General features: G+C 40.6%; 1 protein-coding gene across 3 annotated transcripts in view; it reads right to left on the bottom strand.

The window, feature by feature from the left end:
- Acsl5 (acyl-CoA synthetase long chain family member 5) overlaps positions 1–18535 on the bottom strand; it is a 45001-nt gene that overhangs the window by 2650 nt on the left and 23816 nt on the right. For all 3 annotated transcript variants that reach the window (XM_010634618.3, XM_010634619.3, XM_010634617.3), the window contains 15 exons: positions 17278–17342; positions 17033–17134; positions 15470–15569; positions 14253–14431; positions 13457–13489; positions 13318–13369; positions 12500–12573; positions 11965–12042; positions 10797–10931; positions 8008–8142; positions 7406–7501; positions 5382–5454; positions 5032–5120; positions 4640–4756; positions 183–326 (listed from right to left, as the gene is read on the bottom strand). In XM_010634618.3, the coding sequence (XP_010632920.1) occupies positions 183–326; positions 4640–4756; positions 5032–5120; positions 5382–5454; positions 7406–7501; positions 8008–8142; positions 10797–10931; positions 11965–12042; positions 12500–12573; positions 13318–13369; positions 13457–13489; positions 14253–14431; positions 15470–15569; positions 17033–17134; positions 17278–17342 (1472 nt within the window). The remainder of the gene's footprint in view (positions 1–182; positions 327–4639; positions 4757–5031; positions 5121–5381; positions 5455–7405; positions 7502–8007; positions 8143–10796; positions 10932–11964; positions 12043–12499; positions 12574–13317; positions 13370–13456; positions 13490–14252; positions 14432–15469; positions 15570–17032; positions 17135–17277; positions 17343–18535) is intronic.

The following is an 18535-nucleotide window of genomic DNA, read 5'->3' on the forward strand; positions in this document are numbered from 1 at the left end:
CATCAGAGCTTCAAAAATGTTTTTTGTTAATATCGCCTTATTTGAGATTCAGAATATCCTTTATTTCTTTAGTCCTGGAAGCTGGATCTTCTCATCCTGAACCCACCTGTCCAAATTCCCAGTCGCTATAGGAACTAGCATGGCCTTCACCTGAAAATGTCTATGGTTAAACAGTATAATACCCGTAAGCTGTCCCCATGAATAAAAATTTGTGACACTGGACCACTCCTGGTGTAGATATTTTCGATCTTCTCTGGAGCAATATATTCTCCTTGTGCCAGTTTGAAAATGTTCTTTTTCCGGTCAATGATCTTCAGAGTCCCATTCTGTATGAGGCAGATAAAAGCATCAGTACTTTTGAACTCTAGGAGTGGTGTCATTTGGTAGTTTAGGAAAGTCACAGGTATTATCTTGCTTTAAAGTTGATTTCTTGTTCCTGTACACCAATAATGAACTCACTGAGAAAGAAATTAGGAAATTAATACTATTCAAAATAACACCCCCCAAAATCAAATGCTTAGGAATTAACCTAAACAGGGAAGTGAAAGATGTCTACAAGAAAACTACAGTATTCTGAAAAATTAGATCAAAGACATCAGAAAATAGATATTCTGTCCTTGTGTAGGCAGAATGATTGTCAAAAATGGCCATATTTCCAAAACTGATACACAGATTTAACACAATCCCAATCAAAATACCAGTAGCACTCCTCAGAACTTGAGAAAAAAACCTAAAATTCATATGGAACCAAAAGAGACCCAGAATAGTAAAAGCAATCCTGGAAGACAAGAACAAAGCAGGAGGAATCACAATCCCTGACTTCAAGTTATATTACAAAGCTATAAAAACAGCACAGTACTGGCCAAGAAACAGACACGAGAATCAGTGGTACAGAGCATGCAGAAACAACCCAGTCATGTTCTGCTGTCAATCTTTGACAGAGGGGCCAAAATATATGGAGGAAAGACAGCCTCTTTAACAAATGGTCCAAGGAAAACTGGCAGTCCACATGCAGATAGATTTGTGTCTAGACCTGTATCTCACCATGTACAAAACTGAAATCAAAATGAATCAAAAATCTAAATGTTAAAGCAGAAACACTTAATCTGCCGGAAGATAAAATAGGCAAAACTCTTGGCATAGGTGTATGTAAGGACTTTCTGAACAGAATCCTGGTAGCACAAGAAATAACATCAAGAATCAACAAATGGGGTCATATCTTCTGCACGCCAAGGGAAACAGCCAACAGAGTGAAGAGATAACTTATAGAAAGAGAAAAATATTTTAAAGCCATTCCTGAAAGGAATAGTACCTAGAATATATAAAGAACTAATAAAAATTAGACTCCCCCCTAAAGTTGATGGTAAAAGGAATTTAAAGTCAGCTACTATGACATCAGTTTCAGAAACATTGTAAACCTTGTAAACAACCACCAAAGATAAATAACTAAATTATATTAATTTATTTTAAACTATACAATGATATACATACAAAACAGTACTTAATAAACCTCCGTGGTCAACCAAAATGTGGGCAACTGAAATGAACAGATACTTATCAGAAGAAGTATAAATAGCCAATTAACACATGAAAAAATTTCAACATCTCTGGCCATTAGAAAAAATGCAAATTAAAACACTGAGAGTCCAATCAAAAGGAATGGCTATCACCAAGACATCAAATAACAAATGTTAGAGGGGCTGCAGTCAGAAAAGGAACACTTCTACATTGTTGATGGGAACGTAAACTGGTACGGCCATTATAGAAATCAGTCTGGAAATTCCTCAAAACCCTAAAAATTTGAATTCCATTTGACTGAGCTATTCTCCTAGGCAGCTTCCAAACAGCAGAGTTAAAAACATCATCTTACAGTACTATGTGATTACCCATGTTTATCACAGCACAACTCAATAGCTAAATCTTGGAAGTGGCCTGTATCTCCTCCAACAGATAAATGAATAAAGTGCGGTATTTATACACAAGGGAGTACGACTGCCATAAGGAAGGGTACATCTGGTCATTCTTAGGGACATGGATGCACTGGCAACTGTAACATTAAATAAATCAGACACACAAGCTTAAATATTAAATGGTTTCACTTATATGAGAAACCTCAAATTTATACAAAGAGTAAAATAAAAGATAATAGTAAATAGGAAGAAAGTTCTTTTGCAAAAGAAGGGGATCAGGAGACAGTAGAGGGAAAGGGAGGGAAAGGAAGAGAATGAAAAAAGAATTGGAATGCGTTATGTACACGCACCAGCTCCTCAGGAAGAGTGTGATCATTATGCACTACAAATGTACTAACAAAAAACATTTCCCATCTGAAATGTTTTTAAAAAGTCAATTTCTCAAGAGACTTTGGAGACTATTTTTCTTTCTTGGCTTTGGGGAAAGGGGAAGCAGCTTCTAGCAAGAGTCAGTTTTATACTGTATGTCTCTGGAAAGTCTCAGAAATGGTCTCTGGGAACTGGTGGGATTAAGCAAATAGTTGCCTCATCAAGAAAGAAATTTTGCAGCTTTCCATTTCCAATTACTCCTCTGCAGAATTCTCTGGAATAGGGAAAGAGTTTTTTTCCTAAGACTGCTGAATTAGTTAGCTCTTCCCCTCCTTGATCCCTCGCTGTTGCCCTCCTGATAGACCCAGGAGCAGGCTGAAACAGCTCCACTGCACTAATTAGGCAGGTTAGTTATTGGGCTTGTTAGGACAAGAGCAGGGCTGGGTGGCCTCTCTGACCAGTCACCAGAGGTCGTTCACAACGTTGCTTCTCTGAGCTTAATTTCTCTGAGGAGCTTATGTTCTTAGGGATTTGAACTGTAGAATCAGGACAAGTGGCAAATGCAATCCCCATGAGTACATTCTAAGGGCAACAAATTGAACCAACCCTGGAACCATCAAGGCTGACTCATCAAGTCAGCCTAACATTATCTGAAGGTGATTAATAAGGAGTGGCCTTTTATAACCTCAGTAAGGGGACATATCTACTGCCTTCATCCTCAGCTTATACGAGCAGGGACACTTATTAAACAGAAACATGTTAGCAAGATACAATGAGACCAAAAGCTATGAACAGTGGTGTCATTAGAACCATGTTCCTGAAGGTCTCATTCTTTGAATTGCCCTTAAATTTTGAAGTAAGCAAGAAAGAAGTTAAGGCCTACATACATTCCCACTCCCCTAGCTTGCAGTAGAAAAAGAATCCCTTCCTCCTTGCTGGTACTGGCATTGCACATATGGCCAGTGCACTGAACTGTATCCCCACCCTGAGTTCTTTTTTTATTATCCATTAAGTTTGTTACATTTTAGGTATACAATATGATAATATTCATCATTGGGAATTTGTACCTTTAAGTGATGTATCTTGGTTCTTATTTTTCCCCATTCCCTGCTCTCCCTTCAACCCCTACACTCTTCCCTATTTACAAAGACTTTGTTTCCACCTTTTCCTTTGCTCATATTCCTTTCCCTTACCCCTTCTACTTCCCCTTTGGATCTTTTCTTCCTATTTCACATTATTTATTATACATTTTGATCCTTATTTACACTTTCACAGTTTCATACCACAGCACTGTCTTCTTCTTTTTTTGAACTTCTAATCCCCCTGTCAGTCTGAGCAGCCAAGGTTACAGCTATGCACCACCCTACCCCAGCCCTCAAAGAAAACTACCCAGAAAGGAGACCTTTTGGAAAGAAATCCCCTCTGGGGGCTTGAGGGCTTCCCCATGACCATGCTATAATTTCCTCTCTTCCTAGGAAAAAGGATGGGATTGACAGCAACCATTGGTAATTGTTTATCAGCAAGCAAAGCCATAAAAAGCTCTGTGTCCACTCTAGAGAGAAGCTATAAAGGCCACTGAGAGGCAAACACTGGCCTCTGCAAACATTTGGTTTAGAAATCCTACTTCCTTGTTTGATGTATCTTTAAGAATTGGGAAAAAAACATCTCTTTGAAACTCACAAAAGGTGAAAGTTGTGGGTGCATGGAATTATCAGATTTCAATTTTTGACTCAAGAAAAGTAAAAAGAAAAGACAAGGGAGGAAAAAAAAGAACAGACTTCTATTCCTTTTTACCCCTTTCCCAGAGAAGTCACCTATTTACCTCGTGGCCATGAAGAAATGTGTTCCACTACAAGGGATCCGTGCCAATTCCAAGGTTCAGGACTATATGACCTTTCAAAGAACCCCACCTTTAATGTGGGTCTGGAAACAGGGCCTATACTATTAGCTACTGCTGACTTTGTACTTGGGAATGAACAAGAAAAGAAAAAACCCTTCAACCTGTCTACCTCTTGTCTTCTATAACACTGTAGTCAAAGTAGCAAGTACTCTCGCCCTGGGGAAGAAAGCCTCTCTAGTTTTGGCAGCTCCAGGTCACACATTAAGCTATTTTTCAGGTTTTCACATTTTAGTCCATGAAAGAGCTATAACTAGAACACAGATCTCCCTTTTCCCCACCTACTTTCAACTGCTATGCCCTTCTGTACAGGAGGAGAAAGCCACACATCAGGTAGAATAAACTTACTCCCCTCCAGCTGCCTTGGCTGATTATGCTACTCGCATTCCTGCTTCTCTTGCAATAGGCAAATTGTGCTCTCCAGTCCAGCAGCATAGACTTCTGGGAATTACAAAGTACTCACTGGGAGCCAGCAACCTATATCTCCAGTGTGAAGCCAGCCATCTTTGTCCAGAACTTCCTGTGTCTTCTCGGGGTCTTTGAGATATCCTCGGAACACATTGAGGCCCTTGATGCAGATCTGTGTACCAGGAAGAAGAAGGTAGTGACAAGAGCAAAGCTGCTTCTCCCAGAAAGGGCACTTTATGAGACACCTGTTTCTATTGTACTCATTCAGGGGATTCCACTACAGCATGAAGAACACTACATTTTAGTTCCATTATAGGGGACAAGAAAGTGAGGCTCAGAGATATTTCATTTCTGGACAGATGTCTCAAGTCAAACCCAAGCCTCCTTACAAATATGCAAGGAGCCCCCCCAACACGATTCTCTGACCACATGGCTTGACCTTCCCACCTCGCCTTCATTATTCACTGAAAAGTAGTTCATGTCAGGTACATCTTCCAACTTCACATAATTGCAGCACATAGGAGCTCCAACGTGACCTAGAACACACCACACTGAATCAGCTGGGAAAGCACAAAACTTCCAGCCATATTTCTGAGACACTATGGATCTAAGAAAACGGGGCTGAAAAATCACCTAGCACCAATGCTGGATAGTCAAGATAGGCAAGTGTGGACCCATAACTTCACACTTGCTACGTTGGTCTAAAGAATCGAGATGATCTAAACACCTCAGTGCTAGTCCAGGTAGAACACTTCTCCCAATCACTGCACCCACCGCCCCGCAGATGAAGGCCCTACCTGAGGTCCAGTCCCCAGGTGATGTAACTGTACAACCAGCCGTGCATTCTGTTTGACCATAAGCTTCAAACACCTGGGAAACCAAAGATCTTTCAGATGTGCTCAAAATGAAGTATGCGCTGGTCAGGCCCTGTGGCCAGGAAAGCCAGGCCTCTCAGGATTGGAGGACACTTAGTTTTATACCTTAAATTTGTGCCCCAGCTGCTAAGTCTTTACAGCTGAGGGTTTACTAGAAAATTAAAAGGGTTCAACAAAAGAGAAAAGTACAAAAGCCTACATGAAAAATATGGCATTTGGAGCGGTTGAGAAAATGCAAGTTAACAAGTGACGTGCAACCCAGTGGCAAATGGACCTGAACCCAGGCAATGGAACACTGCTGAATGACCTGAAGAAATGGAGCAACATTTTTAAAGGAAAATAACTCTAGCTATGATAAAGACCAGGGGTTGGCAAACCTTTTCTGCACAGGGTGAGACAGTAAATATTTTCAGCTTTATGGTCTGTGTCTCAACAACTAACTCTGGCAGCATAACAGACAAACAGTTATAGACTGTGTGTAAATGACTGAATATGGATGGGCTCCAATACAACTTCATTTATAAAGACATGCAGCAGACTCGGCTTGGCCTGTGCTGCAATTTACTAACCCTGGCACTGAAGATAGTCTGGACGGAGGAACACTAGTGACAGGAAGCAACTTGCAGAAGACTTTTCTAGGAGTGAGGTGAGAGCAGGACTTTTTAATCTACTGTTCTTAGGGACTGAAGGAGAGTATTAAGAATGACTAAGAAGATGGTAGTTTGAAAACCTAAAGGACTTCTGCCTAGCCCTGGTATCAGTTCAGGATCTATTTTGATTGTGGTTGTATGCATAGGGACATTTTCTGTGAACATAAGCCTGTGTCTGTTCTCTATTTTGTTTATACTGTGCATGGTTGGCTGAATAGGCAAATTAGCATCCATTTCATGGGAAGGGGACGAATACTATCCACGCCCAGGCTCCATACCCATTCCAGGTGGAGCAGAGATATAAATGGACAAAAATGTAAAACCACAAGTTTATCAGAAAATGCATGAAACGAGTCTTATGCAATACTGGGGATTAATGAGTCCTATCTAAGCAATTAAAAAACTATGAGGAGAAAGCCTTAATCAATTTGACTACCTAAACATCTGCAACTTATGTAGCAATATAAAGGGGGGAAGAAAGAACCTAAGAAAAATACTTTCAGTACAACAAACATTAATTTATTGTTATATGAAGAATTCTTAGAAAGCAATATGAAAGAGAATCAAATCACCCTTTGTCCATTTTTCTTAAGGAAGAGTAATTCATGAAAGGCACACAAATGTCAATAAGCAATAGAAAAGAAGCTCAGTGTTAATTAAAGAAACAACTCTACAATACAGTTTTTCATTTAGAGATGACCAATTGACTAAGGCTTATATAACTGACACGTTACTAGCAAAAATGTACAGAAATGAAGCTTATACATTATTTGTAGGGATGTATTTAAAAGGCTAGATCTTTCTGGAGGAAAGCCTGATAATATACATTACTATATTTTTTAAAGTATATGAGCACACATATACATATGTACTTTGGCCTAGTAATGTCTATTTTCATGGATTTATTCTAAATTGATAACTGCACACATACTAAAGGACACACGTGTCCTTGTCATTTTATTGATTACAACAGTGAAAAGTGGTAAACAACTCAAGTATTTATCAATAGCAAACTCACTATTTGAGTGAATTTGATAAACTATTTTGAAAACATTAAAATGATGTAGATTTTTATCTGAAAAGGAGCAATGCTAACAAGTACGGTTAAATGGGCATTTTAGAATACTAATTCCACTGTGTAAAAATTTCTATATACAGATGCATGAGGAGGTGACTTGGAAGATATTTTCTTTTGGTCTTGAGATTTTGGGTGACTTTCTCACTGGTATTTTGCAGCTGTGTTTTCATTTTTTATTTTTAATAGTGAGCTCTAGATATACAAAAATAAAATCTTACCATACATCCCATTGCTGCCCGGAAGAAGGTCAAGACTGGACTGGAGATGGGGGCGGCTGCAGTGATCACCAAGCGAACCCTCCCACCCAGGCTGTTCTGTTCAGTAGAATGGAAAACAAAACAAAGCAAAAAGACCTCTGAAATCGACCCTTTTGCCTCCTGATTCCTCCACTGAAAATGGGTACAATAGCTTGTTGTTATAAGAATTAACTAGTTAATTTACAAACACTTAGAAAAGAACCTAGCATTGTAGAAAAACCAAAACAAAACATTTAGAATGTTAGCTATTATCGTCACCACCCTCTGTACTTGAAACCAGAACTTACATGTTTTCTTTAAGTTCCTCTAAAAATTTATGTTTGGGGGCCTATAAAATGGCTTATAATGTCCACAAACCATGTAGGAGAATAATAGAGAGGGCTAGTCCTAAATAAAATTTGTTTTATGCTTTTAGGCCAATTTCTTTAGTTGCAAGGTTGGTGGACAAAAGTACAACATGACCTCCAGTTAAAATAACACTTAGCCATCAAGGAAAAGCAAAGTTCAGTGAGTAGTGAGCGGCCTGGCATTTGATTGGCTCATCCAGAACCCGTCTAACCTACCTGGATCTTTGCAAAGACGAGCTTATCCCACAAACTGTCGCGCCTGATGACACCATTTTTCACCTCATTGAATTTACAGGCAATAGCCAAGTTCAACAAGAACTTCTTCAAGGGTGTCTTGGCTTCATTTTGTACCTGCAGGGAGGTAATTCCTTGTAGTTGGAAACTACTAGACATAGTCACTAAGGTCATGTGTTAGTAAGGAAGCAGTGGTGCCTTCTAGTTCATAAGGCAGTGTCCCACAATCGTGAATTATGTCCCTGAATGATCATGACTCCAGAAAAGTGTAGCCACCCTCAGAAGGAAGTGAGCTTAGGATAGACAGGCAGAGATAAATATTTCTGTTCCTTGGCAAACAACTTTGACAACTGAAATAAGCAAAAGGTGGTAAAGAAAGCCTGCCTGCAAAGTCACTGGATAAAAAATTAGGTCAAAAAGCAACTCAATGAACACCACCCCTGGGCTTTTAATTTTGCAAAAGGTCTTAAGAATCTGATTTTTAAAAACAATTGCCATCTGCTGGTCATGGTGGCGCACGCCTGTAACCCCAGCACTCTGGGAAGCTGAGGCAGGAGGATCGCTGTGAGTTCAAGACCAGCCTGGGCTACATAATGAGTTCCAGGTCAGCCTCAACTACATAGTGAGGCCCTGTCTCAAAAAACAAAACAAAATAAAAACAATTCCCATCTCTCCTTTACCCTACACTTTCTCAATAACAAAAGGACCTTCACCACATCATACAGAATTCAAGACTAAGCTACCTAGACTATTTCTCCCCTTTGGGCTTAACCACTGGACAATGTTTTCCCAATTCACAGTTTCCCTGGTTTTCCTGACCTGACATCACTGTGACTCTACAATCCATCATCCATCCACTCTTACCTTCCCTACCCCTTTCTTTCCAAAATTAAATCCCAAATTCCATATTCCAGCCTTTAAGCCTTCACTGTACTGAAGATCAGATTGAAGAAAACCAAAGTTCTTTTTAGTTCAAGAGCAGAAGGCTGCCTCTCCAGCCATTTTCTGTGTTTCTGCTTCTATTTCTGGGCCTCCAGACAACAACGACCGCTCATTCTCAATGTCTTTTTTGTTTCATTATTATTTTTTGAGACAGATTTCCCAGAGTTTCCCTGGCTGACCTCAAACTCCTGATCCTACTATTGCAGTCTTCTGAGTAGCTGGTGTTCCAGGCATCGTGCCTGGCTCATCTTCAACTTCTAAGGCAAACTGTGCTCCAGTCTCTAGGCATCTACTCATGCCTGTAACGTTTTCACTTTACCTGCATTTGGCATCTGTCTTCAATATCCGTATCCTGAAGATGCTGGCTGTATCATCTCACGCCTGGTACCTCTCTCAATAAGAAATTTACCTTTCCCAACCTTCACAAGACTTATTTTCCTCCTAACAAGTTCACTGATAAAGATGTAGAATTGAAATTCATATGAATGAAGTCCTCCACTTAAAATAAGTTCTAGAAAGAAGTCATGAATTATGACAATATTATAAAATACTACCTCTCTGAAATAAAAAAATCCAACACCACAAATAAAAAACCCACAGTAACCACATCTAATGATTCTACTGTATGATGAAGAGCTGTTGGAAATGTTGGCAGTTCTTTTAGAAACCAAGGCTTTCAATATCCATGTGTTGCCAAGTTCTGGAATGCTGCCCTCTCTGCCTTTGGAGCCCCAGGTTGGACTCTGGGGAGAGTCCCAAGTGTGAAAGGGAATATCAGAGTATCAGAGGGAGGGTCTGCAAAGTGAGCGAACAATGGTCTCATGTTATTTCCAGACAGCTTCGGGCCTGTGGAATTATGAGTTGTTAGATTGCCTGGCTTCAAATCTCAGCTCCAATGGTTACTCAAAGAAATCAGTCAATCTAGGACTTGGGTCAGAAATACGTAAGATGAGCTCCTAGGACACACTGTTGTGCCAGAAGGCAAGGAACCTATCAAAGACTGCTGGGGTCTTGTCAAAAGGACACATGAACAACCCCAGGGGAGTTCCCAGCTTCTGAGATCGGGACCATTTGAATATCAAGAAAAATGGCTAAAATCAATTAAACATACAAATGCAAATCATGAGTTCATAATGATATGAGAAAACTTTCACTGGCCACTTTTAAAGGTTGCTAAGGCACCAATTGATTATTCTGAAGCCTGAAAAATTAAGGAAAAGAAAGTATTTGTTAAGGCTTAATGAATACAAGAGGAATTACAGAATTAGAAATAGAAAAATCAGCATTTTGCAAACCCTCATGAGCAGTCGCCAATGACAGCTCAAACTACTAGGTGGCAGTTGGTTCTAGCCCACCCTTATGAGATAATGCCTCTAGGGAAGGTCTCTAACTCCAAGGCTCATTTCCTTATTATCAATCTGAGATAATAAGAGCAAGTGTGGTTTACTGTTTGTGTGAGAATTCAGTGAGAGGATGCATCTGAAATGCTTACCATGGAGCCAGGCCCCTCAGCAAGCAGCCCAATGGCCAAGATGTGTAAATCAGAGTAGCAAATTCCCAGTGAGTCAGCAAAACACTGAGGGGCTCCCCAAGCCTCAGAGTTGAGCCCTTCCTCAGATCAGTAATCTTACCCAGAGAAAGGGGGTTTCCTCTATCATGGTTTCTCAGGGTGGCATTTGGAAATATGGCTTTACGAAGATACGTGTAGGGAGGAATTGCAGGTGAGGCTTCTTCCCCAGAAGTATGCAGTCCCCCAGAGCCTTAGTGCAGGCCTAGACCGCGGATGGCCCCTCCTTCTGGGGTGAGTCCAGTGAAAGCGAGGCTGGTACCTTATTGTAGACCCTGTTAACCAGGCGAGGCACTGTGGGGAAAAGCGTGGGCTTCAGAGCCTTCATATCATCAGGCAGCATCCGGATGTCTCCCTGAAAGAACCCCACTCTGGCTCCACAGGTGTACGCGACAGCCTGAAACCAAGAGGAAATGGAAGGCTTTAGCTGGGACCTGTCTTGGGTAGGATTGAGGCTCATAGGTACTTTTCTCTGTAGTGCAACCTCTCACCCCAGTCAGTACCCAGGATTCTGGGTGCCTACCCCAAGAAAGGATGGAAATGCACTTCTGCTGAGGTGACAGGGCAGATGAAACACACTGAGAAACTGTTGGGTCCCACACCCTGACTCCACCACAGCTCTGTGTGACAGTCTAAGATATCATCCTTCTTATGACACTGTTCATTATGTAGCACCAAGGACAAAACACTGCCAATTAAAACTATGATATGCCTTCCATTGCAAGACCACCTCAATTTTGGAAAGGTCAAAAGGTTTAAACACTTATTACAATCTTTTTTTATTAATCACACATAAACATCTTACCCCAATGAAATGGATCTTGCATTGTAGTGTCCTATGCATCAACCAACCATAAGCTGGATGAAGAAATATTCAGGGGAAGCAGAAAGAGGTCCTTCCCATCATACTACCTGTGTTTTTGAAAGGCTAATGTTGCTGTCTGTTCCTGAATCAGCTTCAGAATAGCTGAGGAGCCTGGAGACCACCCCCAGGAGAGCTCTTCTACAGTGCCTCCCCCAGAGGGGGCAACACCATCGTACACACTCAGGTGTGGTGTGAAAATGCCTGTTTGTATCACCTTGTACCTTACCTGGATCAAGCTCTTTCCCTGCTTCTCTGTGGAGCAACTCCCTTTTCTCTCTGCTTAAATATTTTCAAAAATTCTAACCAAAACAAAGTGAAAAAAAGACAGTGTCTCATGAGTCAGCTCGGTTCTTTAGGCCGACAGTAAGCTCCTGGCTGAGATCTTAACGGACCCATGGAACCTTGGGAAAGGGGCACATACTGACTCAACAGAGGAGGGCACTACTGCAAGCTGGGGGGACTACTAGGAGCAGGGGTCAGGTGAGCCAACTCCCTGCCGATGCCTGACCCCACAGAGAAAGGATGAAGAATATTATGTCCCTGGCTAGGAACACAGGACACTCACCTGTACAACTCTTTCAAACATGTGAGCTAAAGGCAGGTAGGATATGGTCACATCAGTGCAGGTGGGCTGGAAAACACTCTGTACATTAGAGAACAAGGAGACCACAGTGAATTAATTCCAACTTTCTCTTCTAATGGAGATTTAAAAACTATCCCTTCTCAGGACTGCCACATGTGATACAAGGATAACTCTAAGAGGTACTTTAACATGTTCCTAGTGGCTTGTACTGATGGTACCTGCATGACTGTCCCATCAGGCAACTTGTATCACTGGTGATAGAGCAGATATAGTCCAGTAGCACGGAATATGAATTATGGCTCTATCATGAATGTGTTGAACTTTGTGGAGTATAGAGATTTGCAGTGATCCTTAAAGACTAAGGCTTGAAAACATATTGTGATGACAAAGACCACACTTGAGATTTTAATATGCTTTTTTTTCACCCTCTCACTTTGTACCTCACCTAACTTCAAGAATAAAAATAGTATAACAGATTCACATTTTAATGAGAGCCTCTTTTCAACTGACCACTAACCTCAGCACTTCTGAGAAAACCAGCAACATTTGAAGCAATATTTCCATGGGTTAGCATAGCTCCTTTGGGGTTACCTGTAGGAAATACGTAGAGAGAAAGATCCTTTATGTAATTAATAGCTAGCCTTTGGTCTTGAAAGAAGCTAGATTCAACTGGTTCTATTCCAGAGATCGAGTTTCTTTTTTTTTTTTCCTGTAACTATGTCCTTTTGTGGATGTATATGCCTCAGTTTAGGAATGATTAATGTCCCATGAGATTTTACTACCCAATGCATCATTGACCTACTGCCAGCAAGGACACAGCCATAATCTCAGGAACATAAGAGAAGAGGAAATGTCAAGTGAAATCCTCTTGGTTGTTCATATGTGTGAGATCTCAGATTTAATAATGTTACCTAGTGATATCACAAATTTCACAAGTCAGGCACACTGGAATAAATGTAGTTTATGGACCATCACAGGTTACATTAAAATGATTAAGTATTCTACTAGATGGGCTCATTGAGTAGAGAACTATCACTCAGCTACCCTGATTGAATGAAACTGTCCCAGTGATGTCTAACTGAGACAGTGGTAGGCTGAGGGGGAGGCTGGCTTTCTGATACCATCCTTAAGACCCCTGAAATCCATTATCATGTAATGGTACTTGGTGAAATCTATTTACTTCTTTATTCAGGATTTCACGCTCAAAGCTTTAGGTTGAAAGCCCCTCAGGACAGGGCTCATGGTAGGGTATTGGTACCAGCCTACCAGTGGCCAGGAACTAACACTATGTTTCTAGCTGACTAGGGGCTCCCGTAGGGCCTCAGGGGCACTGACCTGTGGTTCCACTGGTGAAACAGATGATGCTCAGGTCTTCTGGGTTGGGAGGCTGGAACGGGAAGCATGAAGACTTAGTCTACCATACATTTTGAAATTTAACTATGCCAAGAATCAAATTCAGCAAAAGAAAACTTACCATGGGTTTTCTGAAGTTCTCTTTGCCTAGATTCTACATGGAGGTGGTGGGGGAAGAAAAGCATTTGTTGAGATGGACACAATTAGGACAAATGCAATCCTCTCTTTCCCTTTGCACAAGGAGACCACAAGGATATACAGGAATATTACCCAAAATTCAAACCAGATTGGGCCCAAAAGCCCCAGGAAAAAGGGTAAAGATTCTCCAGAATATAAACCTAAAGAAGGCAGATCCCAAACATGGAAATTTCCCACCCTACTTGTAAAGTTTGGTCATCTAGGACCACAACTAAATTCTCCTTTAATAAAATGAATAGTAACACACATGTGAACTTACAACTTGTCGTTTCCTGAGAAATGTGCACATATTAACAAATTTAACTCTACCAACAACTCTGTGAGGTAGGGATTATTATTATCCAGTTTTTTTGAATGGGGAAAGGAAGATATGGAATCATTTGCCTAATGTCACCTAACGTAGGTTATTAGAGCTGCACTGTGATTAGAGAAGCTGGAACGTGAAGCTGGGCCACATCCTCAACTGGTAGTGAGCTCTGAATTCAAATATAATTCATTCAGAAGTCTGTGCAACTGGCCACAGCACTTTTCCGCTTCCCTTGGCATGAGTTTCTGAGTTATGTTGAAGAAATCATTCTCTGAGCTTCCTAACGTGTCCAATTCACTCCTTGTAGGCTGTGTTTGGAGAACAGCAGCCCTGTGTTTTGTGCAGATTTTCTGCAGATTGCTCAGGATGCTGGACTAGCCTTCAAGCTGCATGGTGAGATTCAGATCCATACCTCAGCATCAAAGAGGGATAAGACCTCAACCCCACACTTCTCTCCTCTTTGTTTCAGGTCATCATCAAAGGGGTCCATGAGAATGACCAGCTTCAGGCATGAGGTGAGGCTCTTTTCCACATTCTCTATCAGAACCGATGCTTTCTGGGGTGTGTCACAGATAACTGTGGGGATATCAGCTGAGAAGGAAATAGAGCCAGAGGTCACTCTCCTATTCTGCTAGGTGCTTGATTACCCTTCAAGAAGAAAGAGACTTTCAAAAATTCCAAAGCTAGGGGCCAGGGATTTAGCTCAGTGGTTCTGCTGCCTTGCAAGCACAAGGACCCAAGTTCAATCGTGGTACCAAAAAAAAAAAAAATTCCTAAGCTAGAAGATTACACTTAAAAATCAAGTGTATAGTGTACCACCTGAAACATTCCATTAATACGATCAATTGATAAAGAAAACATGTAATTTTATTGAATGCTGCCAATTCTGTAGTTTCTAAAGGAATCATGAAATTTCTTATGCTCAAGAAGAGTCATTCAGACAACATATATGGATTACTGTCTTATTTTGAGAAGAGTAGGGAGTTGAAGAGAAAGTAGGGGGGGAAATGGAATTTTCAGTAGACAAACATTTTATGATTCTAAATGTTGGCATTTTTTCTGATAGGCAATTCATGTTTGCACAAAGAGAAAGCTTGCCTTGGTAGCCATTGCTCAGGAGAATCTACTCAATGCACTATTTCAGCAACAAAAAGTAGCATCTTTGATACATGAAAGGGCTGCTACTTGCCTGTTGATCTTAGACTTGTTTCTCTAACCATAGCAATTTTTCTTCTACAGATTAACCATAGGCACTGGTGCCTTTTGGTTGTGTTGACATTAATTTATAAAAGGTAAGAAATTAAATCTATGGCTCCAGAGTGATTTTAGTCAATCAAGTACTTTTATCCAGTGTGCTTAAAGAGTAGAATTGTCTCGAAACTATACTGTTGTACCAGGACATCTTACACCATTTCATCGAACCTTTTATTGAAACATATCTTTGCCTCATGGGCTTTCATTTTTATAATTTCCCTGTAAATTATATCCTAAGTAGTACAGAATCCAAAAGCCTGAAACACTTATTTTCTGGCCACAAGTATTTCAAATCAGAAAAAAAAAAAAAAAAAGAGCAGAGAGTAAGAAAGAACTGAGAAAGAATCAAGTTGCAATGCAAGAGCAAAGATTTACCCTTGTTGACAATATATACAATGGCTTCTGGTCCCAAGGTGTCATACAGGGGGACAGCCACCATGGAGTACGTGTAACAAGCCAGCTCGGAGATGACCCACTGTGGAAAGAGGAGTTCAAGTAAGTCCTGGACAATGACTGGGGAAGAGTTTAGTTCATTCATTCAGCCAAAAAAGTGCTGATTCTGCACATTTCATGTAAAATGCCTGTCCTTTTTATATAAAAAGAAATTGCTCCCTGGCAGGCCATTGGAACTACCACAAAGTGTAGCTAAATAAGTTAGATGAGGCAGACACAGAGGGGACTGTAAAGCAAAGGTAGACTGGAACGCCAAGGTAAGTGTGTCCAGTTCCAGGTGTAAGAGATATGAAAAACACCCAGAAGCCTAGGGGAGGCAGAGGTCAAATTCAAGCTTGTCTTGAATTGCCTTGGGGAAAATTAGATGGAGCTTTAGAGGACTGGTAGAATTTCACTATGGAGATGAAAGTAGGTAAGACATTCAAAGAAGGGAGGATGAGAACAAAGATAGGAGACATGATACACTGTGTAAACACATTAACAAGCATGAATGGGAACGGGAAATAAAATTGGAAAGGGGGGTCAGAACCTGCAAGCAGAGGGCCTTAAAGGTCAGTCTAGGTAGGACAGACTTAGTTGAGTCTCTTCCCTCCTGTCCAACAGTCCTGTTGGAGCCCTAACCCCAATATGACTGTATTTGAGGTAGGACTTTAGTAGGTAAGTGAAGTTAAACGAACCCTAGTCTAACAGGATGGTTATTTCTCTAGAAGAGGAAGAGACACGGGGGATGCACTGCACAGAGCAAAGACCACATTAGGATGTGATGAGAAAGTGAGCACGTGCAATCAGACGGAGGAAGTGGGTGCATTCAAACCTGCTGACACCCTAACCTGTGTGTTTTATTACAGCAGCCCAAGCAGACTAACACACTGAGTTTGGTGTTAAATTCCTAATCCGGGTTAAGGTCACCTCTTCTTACTGAGGCTGACTATGGAAAAAGTGGAATAGGTAGCCAGTGCTTCTTGGGATTAATCGAAAAATCTTACTAAAGAAACTGGCACTTGTGAACATAAAGATCATACAAAGACTTTTCTTGAGGACACTGGGCCCAATGATTTGCCTGGACTTTGATACCATCTGCTTCCAAACTACTGTGGCAAGATGATGGAGGCCAGACTTATGTATCATGGGTACCCTGGTTTACTGGTTCAAGTACAACATGCAAGTTCCAGTTCTAATACTAACCAATCCTTTTCCACAGCACCTTTGGCAGTAACTTGGAATGCCCTTCTCTTCATCATAGAACAAACAGCTTGATTTAAAATGATCCACGGTACACTCGCAAGTAAAAGTCCAAACATCTAGACTAGAATCCTAACCATTCTGCAGGAATTAAGGGTGCTCTGAGGTACAACTCTTTCAACCAGAAGAACAAGCAGTATGAAATCTTTAAACAGCTTTGGTAAGTCATCGGTGTGTGTCAGAGTGCTGCATTGGTGTGTGTGTGACAGAGGAGATTTTCTTAGTTATCTTCAACATGGTTACCTCTGGCCTATTCTGAGCAAAGATGCCAATAAATTGGTCCGGTGAGGGTTTATGTCCTTTATGTAGGAGACAGGAACCCAGGTACTCTGCTCGATCAGACACCTGTGAAGAGAGACAGAGAGGAGGCAGGGTGGGGAGAGGAAGAAAAAGAGAAACAAAAACAAAAACAAAAAAAAGGCCAAAGTGAGTCAGCATACTACAAACATTAGCAAAAGAACCTTTCTAAAACGCTGGGCCTGGCTCACCTGTTTGTAGGACAGCCATTTGTAGGGTTGGTTTGGTTTTCTGTATCCCAAGCAGGGCCCATTGTCTAAAAACATAACATTACAAGAAAATCAACTCCAGTCTCCTAGTTGCAAATCTTTTGGAGCAGAGAAGATAAAAGAGGATTCAGAAGAGGACAAGACACAAAGGACAAATACAGCAGAAATTTGAACTTCTCTTGCATGCTCAGGGAAATTCAAGGGCAATTAATACTCAGTTCTCAGAGGCAGAGAGTCCTATCAACTACATTTGGAATGTTTAGGAAATGGGAAAAAACAGGGGTAGTTTAGTATTGCATCTGTGACCTGTGTGGTTGCATGGGCCTTCAGAGAAAGCCATCCATGTGGGCTAATCCACATCACGTGACCAAATAAAAGCCTACAAAGAAATACAAAGAGCCTGTACTGAATAATCTTGGATTAAGCTTCCCTATTACAAAAGAAATGTTTGATCATAAAAATACAGAACAAAAATCAAAATATGAATCATCACTCTTACCATGTAAGTATCATGCTATTTCCTACTTCAGTTTCTTTGCATAGTTTTATGGTTATGCTCCTTCACATAATTAGAACGAATATAATAATTTGCTATGCTGCTTCTTTCTCCAATTTGATATAAATACTTCTGTATTATTTCTTCTCTATAGAAATTTCAATGGAAGGGCCAGGGATTTAGCTCAGTGGTTCGGTGGCCTGCCTTGCAAGCACAAGGACCCAAGTTCAATCCCCAGTACCAAAAAAAAAAAAAAGAAATTTCAATGGCTATCTGATGAAGGGGTCCACTATCATTGACTTTATCTCATTGTGGATATTTAGATTGTTTCCATGTTTGACCCTAATAATGTTATGATAAATATTTTCAAATTGATAACTTCACATTTATAACACTTTCATAAGATAACCATAACATAATCTTCTGGAATGAAACAAGCAATTTGAGAAGGAGGGGGGACTTTGGTTATACAGCACCACACTGTTTGGCAGAAAAATTGTGACCACTGAACTTTTCTACCAGCATCATACCAAGTTTCATCACACTCACAGAGAGCACTAAATGGTGTCTTTTGAAAAAAGTCTTCTGGTTTGATAAGTTTGAAAAATTATTATTTTATCTAAATTTTTTTAACCGCTACCAAAGTGGAACATTTTCTCTTATTTGTTATGTTTTATTTGCCCTTTTGAATCATCTGTTTATGTTCCTTGCTTGTTTATACGAGAGTGTCTTCTAAGATAAAGA

The sequence above is a fragment of the Fukomys damarensis genome, unplaced genomic scaffold (assembly GCF_012274545.1).
Source record: "Fukomys damarensis isolate Sample0158 unplaced genomic scaffold, DMR_v1.0_HiC HiC_scaffold_8, whole genome shotgun sequence".
In the NCBI taxonomy this organism is placed as follows: Eukaryota; Metazoa; Chordata; class Mammalia; order Rodentia; family Bathyergidae; genus Fukomys; species Fukomys damarensis.